We start from the raw sequence: 10,200 nt of genomic DNA, 5'->3' as shown, positions 1-10,200 counted from the left end.
CTTCTTAATATTTTGAGGTATCAAAAGGGTCAATTTCTGCCGCAGAGCTCGAACTCAGTAGTTCGCTTTCCAGAACTTTGAGTTCGGCTTTCCCTGGAAGAACTCCCTTCGCAGCGGATGTATCAAAAGGATCGAAGTCGTCCGCGATATCTGAAACTCCTGGCACTCCTTGGGGTTGAAGTGTCGCTGGCTGCTGCGTAATAGGAAGTCCGTCGTCTGCGTCTAGTAAACTGGTAACCGGGGCTGCTACCGGAGCTACAGCCGGGGCGACTGCTACTGGAGGACGCTTGGGAGCCTTTGACTCAGAAGCTCTTGGGTCGAAATCGTCACTATTGAGGTTCCTCTTAAGACTTGTCTCTGATATGAGTTCAGACTCGAGAACCTTTAGCTCCGTCTTACCAAATGTGTCTGCAATAGAGGTGTCGAATGGATCAAAATCCTCCGGGTCTTCAACCGGGACACTAGCCACCGGTTGGAGGCTAGGGAGACTTTCTGCGGAAGGAGTAGTAGCTAAGAGGCTGTCGGCTGTAGTAACAGGCGCGACTGGTTCTACAGGAAGAGGTTTCAAGAATGGTTTTGCCTGTGTATTCCGGTCAGCTCGCGGATTGAAGCCGTCGAAGTCTGGTGGCGCTTCTTTTGCAAGAAGTTCTTGCTCGAGGGCCTTTATCTCTGTCTTACCAAATTTGTCTGCAATTGAAGTATCAAAAGGATCGTAGTCTTCCGCAGTGTCAGCGGGCTGGGGTTCTTGGACAGCTGCTGCGAAAGGTTGGAGAGCCGGGTTAGTATCTCCCGGTGTTGTGGCGAAAACACAGGTAGTGGGAGCAGCGGTTGGACGAGGTGGACGTGAGGGCTTCGGAGAAGGAGGAGGTCTATTAGTTTGGTTCTCTTCCTTGACAGAGTTGCCACTGTCTTTGGGAAGCTTGTCTGATACAGGCGAAAGCAACTGTTTCTCAAGAACCTTTAGTTCAGTGGTACTATACCTGTCAGCGATTGACGTATCGAATGGGTCAAACACTTCAGGTTCTTGAGTTGTAGTGGGAGCTGCAGAAGCTGGAAGAACTGGTTGAAGTGAAAGGTTTTCTTCAGCAGGGGAAGCTGCTAGAAGACAACAAGGAGAAGCGGGGCGAGGAGGCCGCTGAGGGCCGTGAATTGGAGCCTTGGCCTCGTCAGACCTTGGGTCGAAGTCAAATTTGTCCTCAAATTCCTGAGCTACTTTAGGTTGCACGGGTGGTTCGTTGGCCGTCAAAAGCTCTCCTTCTAATACTTTTAGTTCGGTCTGACCGAACTGGTCAGCAATGGATGTGTCGAAAGGATCGTATTCTACTTCGTTTGTAACTGGCTTCTCTGAAGGCTGAAGAACAGGGTGAAGGGACAAAGTCTCTTCCTGTGGAGAAGCTCCCAGGAAACAAGCCGGTGAAGGGGGTCTTGATGGTCTCTTTGGGGGAGTTGCTGCTGCCTTTTTCGATTCCTCGTCACATACAATTGTCTTCGTCTCTTGCGACAAAAGTTCACTCTCAAGAACCTTTAATTCTGTCTTTCCGAATTGATCAGCTATTGAGGTATCAAAGGGGTCGAACTCTTCAGCTTGGGCGTCGTTGGTAGAAGGAGCCGGCTGAAGAAGTGGATTGATATCAGTGTTCGGAGACGAAGTTAAAAGAGCGGTAGGACTGGCGGGGCGAGGAGGTGGCTTCTTGGGTTTCTGCAATTTTGCTTCAGACTCTTCGTTATTTTGATACAGGAACTCTTCCTCGAGAACCTGCTGGTGAATCTTATCTGCGATTGAAGTGTCAAAAGGATCAACTTCGTCGTTTGCGTCCGCTGTCAGAGGAGCAAGGAAAGGGCCTGAGACGTCTTCAGAAGGAGCAGTTAAAAGACACGAAGGAGGAGAACGACGCTTAGGTGCTGATGAAGGTTCCTCACCTTCTCTTGGGTTAAATTCGAAATCTGATTCACTGTGCTTTAGTGACTCCTGTTGATTCTGAGGAATTTTACTTCCCAGCAGCTCATCTTCAAGAACCTTGAGCTCAGTCTTGCCAAAACTTTCCGCAATGGAAGTGTCGAATGGGTCAAAACTTTCTGAAGTCTTGATATTCCCACCTGCCTGTGGTTTTAGCGTGTCACCTACTTCACCCTCAGTGTCAGGGATTTCAAAGTGGTCAACGGGTAGAACTTTAGCAGCTAGTGAGGTGTCAAAAGGATCGACCTCTTCCTCATTAGAAATCTGGTCATCATTTAGGAGATCGAAGGCCTCCTTTTCGTTGACTTCCTGTTGGAGTTGTGCAGGACGTGGTGGTGGAGGTCTCGAAGGTTTTGGACTGTCTGATGCTGCTGTCCCTATATGTTCATCAACAAAACTGACGTCGAAAGGATCTCGTTCTTCGTTTTCTTGTTCTTCAGCCCCGAGAACGGCTACAGCGGCTGAAGTATCGAAGGGGTCGTCCTCGTCGAGCTCACCAAGCTCGTCGATAGCCTTATCCTTTGCTTTGGCTACAGACTCTGCAGCAAGAACAGCAAACTCTGCATCAAACTCGTCTTCGATAGGGTCTGGCTCCGAAGAAGGTATCAGTGATTCGTTGGTTACTTCGCTTGCATCGATGATATCAAATTCTGCAACAAGGTCCTTGATATCAAGATCTTGCTTATTCTCTTTAGATTCGGGGGAATCTTTGTCCTTTGCGCTTTCAGAATCCAAAAACTCACTTAGGTCAACTTCACCTTTGTTGTCATCCTCAAGATCATCCTTGGAATCGTCTTTCTCTGAGCTTTTCTTGTCTGAAGGACTTACAGGGAAAAGTAAGTCGTCAACGGGGACTTCTACAGCCTCTTCGTTCCTATTAAGAATGTTCTTATCATTTCTGTTAACACCTTCTTGTTCCTCCGAAGATTCTGTCTTTTCTTTCTCACCTTCTGTGGAAGAGGTTTCACTGAGGTCCTCGAAGTCTCGAAGAAGGTCGATCTGTGGAACAACCCGGCGGCGTTTCGAATCTTTGGTGGTTTGTTTATGAGCTTCTTCGGTAGAAGCTTTCCCAGTGAGAACTTCGACGGCACACCCTAAGCTGACAAGCTTTTTCTGTTTTTTAGGCTTGGGTGGTTCTTGCTTAGGTAACGGTTTAGGCTCTTCAGTATGAAGAACCTTATCAACTGCCGAAGTATCGAACGGGTCCGGTTCGTTCGGGTCTTCGGTGGTTGGGCTATCAGGAATGTAGTGAAGTTTCACATGGCCGCTTTCGATATTATCGACATAGGTGGTATCAAAGATGTCAGTGTATTCTTCCTCGTCGAGGTTAGGTAGGTCCTCGAGGGGTTGAAGAACCACTGGTTCAGACTCGGCCTCGGGGTCTGCAGCTTCTTCTTTACTTTCTACTTCTTGTTTCTCCTCATCGTCAATGCCACCCTTCTCGAGGTCGACCCACTTCGGCCTCGGGGGTGGTACAGGACTTGGGGCTTTCTTTTGCTCAACCTCCTCCTCGACGGCCTTCTTGTGTTGAAAGTAGCTTGTCTCTTTGATCTGCTCGAGGTGTTCGGTTGTCTGCTTGAGAACCGTATCAGTAGCCGAAAGGAAGCTCCTCCAATCTCCACCAGCTCCTCCACTGTCACTCGAGTCTTTTGGTTTGGTTGACTCTTGTTCAGTGGTCGGTGTCTCCGCGGTTGAAGCACCTGCTGCTGCTGCTGCTGCTGCTGCGCCTCCGCTGGAACTCACCCCATCTACCGATGGGACTGCCGCCGCCGCCGCCGATTCGGTAGAGAGCTGAGCACCTTCCGAGTCTGCGGACTGGGCTTCCCTCTGCTGCTGCTCCTCGGCGAGTCGTCGTGCCTCCTCTTCCTTGCGCGCTTTGTAGGCTTTTAATTCTTCTTCAGTAAACAACTCATCGTTTTTCCCTTTCTTTCCTTTGACTTTCTTCTTGATTCCTTTTTTTATTTTGTGCATCGTCTACAGGCTACAGAGAGACCCTGTAAAGAGAGAAGAAAAACATATTAGGTTCACACGTTAGAAATATTAGACAAAAAAGCTATTTCATTGAATTCAAGCGATCTAGATATTTTTTTTTATATATATATAATATGGAGAGTAATGACCCCAGTAATAGACTAGGATAAGAGAAGATAAAAATCTCTACGGAATAGCTAGTCCAAAGTGGGACTAGCAACAATACCAATGAATAGTATGAAAAAGAGAGAGAAAAAAAAAAGGAAAGATTGATGAAATATTCTTATGGGCGGAGTTGAAACGAAAAAGTTCGATATCAATTAGAAACTTGACTCCCTTTTTAGAGCCAATTTTTTCACATTTACAATAAAAAAAAAAGTCATTAAGAAGTTCTAACTCCATAGGGGTTTCCGTTTTTGTGAGGACACAAAATCAGCCTGAAGTCGCAACTCCATTACATAAATTCTTTTCAGTTTCTTCGAACTGAGGAAGAACAAGACCTTTCCGTTTCTTTAATCACATGGGAAGTTGTGTATCGTTGATCTAAAGAAGCAGGAGCGTTCTCGACAATTTGAGTCTTTGGAACTCTTCTGGTTGAGTGGCCATTTATCACTCACCACCACGTGTTAATAAACACGACATCAGATAAGTAGACATACAACAGAGACTACTGAAAGAACTTCGGTGATGCAGAAATGTTAACCCCTTCGACCTCATGGCACTTATTTTGGTTAGTACCAGCCTTGCTGTGGATGTGCTGTGCCTTGCGACACTGCTTCTGACCCAGGGCAGTGGACAGGATGCAGGGATGACCCGTCATCCAGGAGGTGCCAAGATGAGAGGGAGGGTGGAGGGGATTGCAATATATGGGAAATGGAATGGGTGGGAGTGGTTTCTATGCTTTTTTCTTTTTGGCTTCCCCCGTGTAAGGGGGAAAAGCCTTTGGTATATGTATGTATGTACCAGCCGATTCTATTCAAATAAAAGACTCAATTGGGATGAGATAGTGTCTCGGTCGATCATGATCTTGTTTTATCCATAATCAGATCCCTCAGCTACACAAACCTGCTTCTTGAATGGACAGAGAAAAATCTGCCAAGCAGGAGCTAATAACCAATCTCAGCCTCGCCGATGAATCCAAAGTTACGTTGCCTGTCGCGCTCCGTTTGTGCACCGCCGTCGTTACATCCCAAGCCAAGCCCCGTGTGTGTCCTAACTTCGGGTACGGAAAGTTGAGCGTAATCACGCGCCGGGAGCTCCTGTATATCGACCAGCCTTGAGCTCATGTATAATGCACGTGGGTGTAATGATCTCCATATATAATGCAGGAGGGCGTGATGGTGTTCGTTTGATACGTAACTTGATATCTGGTCTGCCACAAAACACGCCCTTTAATTAGCAGAGTGAACTGGAATCTGCTTTATCCTGTTTATGTCCCTGTTGTGATCGTTACCTTATACATCTGAGGCACAACATCTGGCTGGGAATAGTTCGTTTACGGGATGGGATCTATGGCTGATGCTCTCAAGCGGAACGAACATACATTGAATTTCTAGAGTTCTAAACATACAAACATTAGAATATAAGACTGGATGGGACTACAACAGACTATCAGGGATACATTAGGAAGTTCCATGTCCCTTACCAGGTGTCATCCCTATCCATAAAGTTATCTAATCATCTCTCAAAACAACTAATCTTTTTCAGCGCTTACAACATGGTTACTAAATCCATTCCACTCGCTAATCACTCTGTTGGTAGTTCTTGCCTATTCTTGCCTCTAGAAAACTATATTACGATTATTCTAACCTGGGTGACGTGTTGGAAATTAGATGAATTTATGCAAGTGGAGTAACCTTTCTCAGTGAAATACAAACGTTAACCCTTTTATTGGGAAGTGATAGGTCTAATTTGAATAACATGTTCTGAGGCTGGAAATAAAAAGGGCATTAATTGAGTTACAATTCTTTATGAAATTCGAACCTTAATCCTTTCATTGACAAGCGTTAGACACACAAACATTAACCTTTTCGTTGACATGCACTATACATACTCTCTTTCATTGACAAGCACTATACATACTCTCTTTCATTGACAAGCACTATACATACTCTCTTTCATTGACAAGCACTATACATACTCTCTTTCATTGACAAGCACTATACATACTCTCTTTCGTTGACAAGCAATATACATACTCTCTTTCATTGACAAGCACCGTACATACTCTCTTTCATTGACAAGCGTAGCATGCAGACGTTAAATCTTCCTTTGGTAAACTACGGTCTGGTTGGGTTACAGTCGATTTTAGACGTTATTCAGTCCGAAGTTTGGTTCTGCTGTTTGCCTTGACAAACTATAGAATGCTCCACCACGATGAAAGTATTAACGATGCTCGGTCCTTGCGCCAATGGGACTCTCAACTTTTAGTCAACGCGAAGTTAACAGGTTTCCATGGCAGATTAACCTTTTTAAAGCGACGACAGGATATAAGGACGTTATTATGATAGAGGCTAGCTAGTTTCACTCAGCGAAGTTAATTTTATTATAGTGAAACAGTGGAGGCACTTTTGCTGCGGTGACACCCCCTTCCGGCCTCTCCTCTGCCCGATGCCAAACGATTTTATACAATCAGAGGACGCTTGTTGTATACTCTATTCTGACTAATGTCAGACGACTTTGTTCCTCTCAAGGAATACGGACGTGCTGGAAAGCCTGAAACATCGAAGAACACGAAGAAGGTCGTGTACTGCAGACCTGGCCCCAGGCTGATGTATCGATTTTCCTTGCCAGCGGAACATGAAGATCGTGGTTCGTGATACACGTGGGAGGAGTCAGCCGCGGACTTGGATCACGGTTTCTTAAGGTCTTGGGTCATGGGTAAGGTCTCCTCGAGACTCGAAAGGGCACAAGTTGTGATACTTTTGTATCCTTCCGCGGCTCCAGTCTCAGATGATAATTATTCCTAAGGTCTTGGGGTCAAGGCTGAGGTCTTCTCGAGACTCGAAAGGGCACAAGTTGTGATACTTTCGTATCCCTCCGCGTCCCCAGTCTCAGGTGATAATTATTCGAAGTGCGAGAACCCGAAGACTCAAAAAAACTGAAGACTGAAGTGCTCATGGGCTCAGCACGTGTCCACGACACAAAAATTTTCAGGCATCAGTTCGAAGTCTTTGATGCGTCATCGAAGTCCTGTTCCTTCCCTTGGCGACGACTCGTCTGACGCCTCAGGTAACGAGGTTAGAAGAGGGGAGGAACCAAAGCTTGCTGTTGCCGGGGGAGAAGAGGAGAGGGAGGAGGGAAGAGGGAAGGAGGAGGGAGGAGAGAGGAGGGAGGAAGGTCATTGGTCCTTTTGAAAAGAGGGAAATGGCCTCATCAAGTCTGATTAACCAGGAGATTTTTTTTTGTCTCCTATCGCGAGAGCTCCAAATGGTATTATCGTCATTATTACTGCCCCTTTTGCGACTGATGATATCCCCTTCACCGGGTCTGCTAATGGTGTATCGTCGTCATCAGAATCATATGTGAGAGTATTACTTTCACTCTGATCATCGCTATCACGTCTGTATCGCTATCACTATCACAACTGTACTGCCAATACACCACCGGACCTGGTACTACACCAGGCACTTTCACCACCTCCATTAACGTATCAGCACCATCACCACCACCATCACTACCACCACCACCACCACCACAACAACAACAACAACAACAACAGCAACAGCAACAGCAACAGCAACAGCAACAACAACAACAACTCATACATATACAATCAACTCTGCTTGTTTGCTTCCAACGTAGCACCCCAGTCATCATCACTCGAGACTCCAGTGGCAAGAATTCTACCATAACAGAAATACTCCCTAATCAAAGGCACTGCAGAGCCAACTAAGCCTCAGTACGAACATTATTTCACTGCGAACAGTGCCACCGACACGAAAGCCATTTATGAGATGATTAGTGCCCACTGCTGCTTGTGCTACTGATATTCATCTTGACAATCTATAAGAGTGACAAGGTGCGTGAGGAATAGGGAGAGGAAGAGGAGGCGTAGGGAGAGGAAGGGAGGAGGAGAGAGGAGGTAGGAAAAGGAAGAGGAGAGAGGAGGAGAGCTGAGGGGAGAGAGAAAGAGGTGAGAGGAGACGAATGGGAGAGAAAAACAGAAGTGATGAAATTATTCGAAAACTGGAGACAGAACAATGTGGAAAGGTAGAAGAGAAGGGGGTGGAGGAAGAGAAAGGGAAGGGAATGGGAGGGAAAATAGAGAATAGAAGGCGAGGGAAAAATGGAAGAAAGGATAGAGAAGAAGAGAGGAGGTGGGGAAGGGTGGGGAAAGAGAGGGACTGGGAGATATCGAAAAAAGAAGAAAAAAAATTCATGCGAAGAGAGAGGAAAGAGAGAGCGTGGGAGATGTAGAATGAAGGGAATGAAATGGAGAGGAAAGAGGGGGAATAAGGTGAAAAAGGGGGGAAAGGGTGACGCTGAAAAGGGGTCTGTAGTGGAGGGGAAGGGAAGGGAAGGGGGAAAGGGAGGGTGATATGGACGGAAGCTCAGCATGCACCTCACCGCCTCATCTTGCGCCGATCGATATACGGGTAAGGTGGAGAGTCGTGTGTGACTTTGGAGATTATGCGAGTGCTCTGACAGAGAGTGGGAAGGGGAGAGGAAAACGGGGACGGGGTAGCGAATAAGGGGAGGGGAGGTTCAGAAAGGGAGGAAAGGTAGCTGGACGTATGTAAGAGAGACAGGAGAGGGGAAGGGGAATATGACTCGGAAAGAGAGATGGGAAGGGAGAAAGAGACCGCAGGGGAATGGGAATGGGAATAGGAAGAAATAAAGAAAAAGAGAAAAAGAGACGTAGAAGGTAAAAGAGACATGAGGTCAAACCGAAGTATGGATTCATAAGAACATAAGAATGAAGGAGACTGCAAGAGACCATAAGGCCTACACTAGGCAGTTCCGTATCCATCACCACCTGTCATCCCCATCCATAAATTTGTGTAATGGAGGATTTGAGGGAAAGAAAATAAGGAAGAGAAGAATTGGAAATACGAAGAGGGTACAAACAATAAGAAGAGAAAGAGCATAAATGGAAGAAGAGAGGAAATGAGAGGAGAAGGGAAAAAAGAAAAAAGAGTGAAAGTTGAGGAAGAAAAAGAGAGAGAGGTATTGTAGGAGAGGAAGTGCTTAGGAGGAACTAATGGTACTTTGGGAGAAATAATTAGGGGAAGTTTTAAGAATTACAGGTATAAATCTTTTAGAAAAGAGAGAGAGAGAGAGAGAGAGAGAGAGAGAGAGCGTAAGCAGAATGAAAAAACGAGGAAGAATAAAAGAGAGAGAGAGAGAGAGAGGGTGTGAATGAATGAATGAATGAATGAATGTATGAATGAACGAGAAATGTAAGAAAGACTAGAGAGGTACAATGAATGGCAATCGGCACTGGCAACGAGAGAGGAGCAAGAAAAGTTTAGCATAGACGGGGGAAGGGGAAGGGGAAGGGGAAAGGGAAGGGGGAAGGAGGAGGGGACAGGAGAAAGGGGCGAAAAGAATAAGTTAGTGAGGTGCATTAAAGGAGGAGGAGGAGGAGGCGAGGAGGGGAATGGTCAGTCAACGTGGGCTGTAGATGATGGTTTGTACGATGAAGGCAGGGGAGGGAAGGGGGGAGAGGAGGAGAGGGGGGGAGAGGAGGAGAGGGAGTGGGAAAGGAGAGGAGGGAAGGGAGGAAGAGGAGGGGAAAGGGGAAGGGAAGGTTGGTGATGATAAGACGCATTTCTACATCGAATAGTCGTCTCATAGTAATAATATAAAATATATATATATTAGCAGACTCCTATGAATACGATGCTAATGAAAGAAATATTTATATAGCTCTGATGTACCATGGGTTAATACCGAGTGTCCGGCACGATACATCGATTGGCCTCAGCCATAATAAAATCAATTAAGGACGTCATTGCCTTGAAGGGACTTGGGGTGAGAAAGAGGGGAAGAGGATATTTGGTTGTGAGAATGCGTGAGAAGGGAACGGAGCCCGTGAGGGAGGGAGTGGGTGAGGGGTAGGAGGGGCATCAGCGTGGGCGTCGAAGATGAAATAGTTCCTCGATCTCAAGTACGTGGGCTTTGCGCGATGGGAGAGAGAGAGAGAGAGAGAGAAAGAGAGAGAAAGAGAGAGAGAGAGAGAGAGAGAGGGGAGGGGAAGAAAAGAGAAACGAGAGACAGGCAAGGAAACAGACAGACAGACTGGTGGAAAGAAATAGACGCATGCGCAC

At 46.4% G+C, this 10,200-nt stretch overlaps 1 protein-coding gene across 2 annotated transcripts in view; it reads right to left on the bottom strand.

Moving 5' to 3' along the window:
* Window positions 1–4: 4 nt before the first annotated feature.
* LOC143036833 (protein stoned-A-like) overlaps window positions 5–10,200 on the bottom strand; it is an 82,488-nt gene continuing 72,292 nt past the window's right edge. For both annotated transcript variants that reach the window (XM_076204645.1, XM_076204646.1), the window contains exon 2: window positions 5–3,951. In XM_076204645.1, the coding sequence (XP_076060760.1) occupies window positions 5–3,928 (3,924 nt within the window). In that variant the 5' untranslated portion in view covers window positions 3,929–3,951. The remainder of the gene's footprint in view (window positions 3,952–10,200) is intronic.

This window comes from Oratosquilla oratoria, chromosome 21, assembly GCF_046742065.1.
Source record: "Oratosquilla oratoria isolate Oo_2021 chromosome 21, ASM4674206v1, whole genome shotgun sequence".
Taxonomy (NCBI): domain Eukaryota; kingdom Metazoa; phylum Arthropoda; class Malacostraca; order Stomatopoda; family Squillidae; genus Oratosquilla; species Oratosquilla oratoria.
This window is presented reverse-complemented; position numbering and strand designations above follow the sequence as displayed.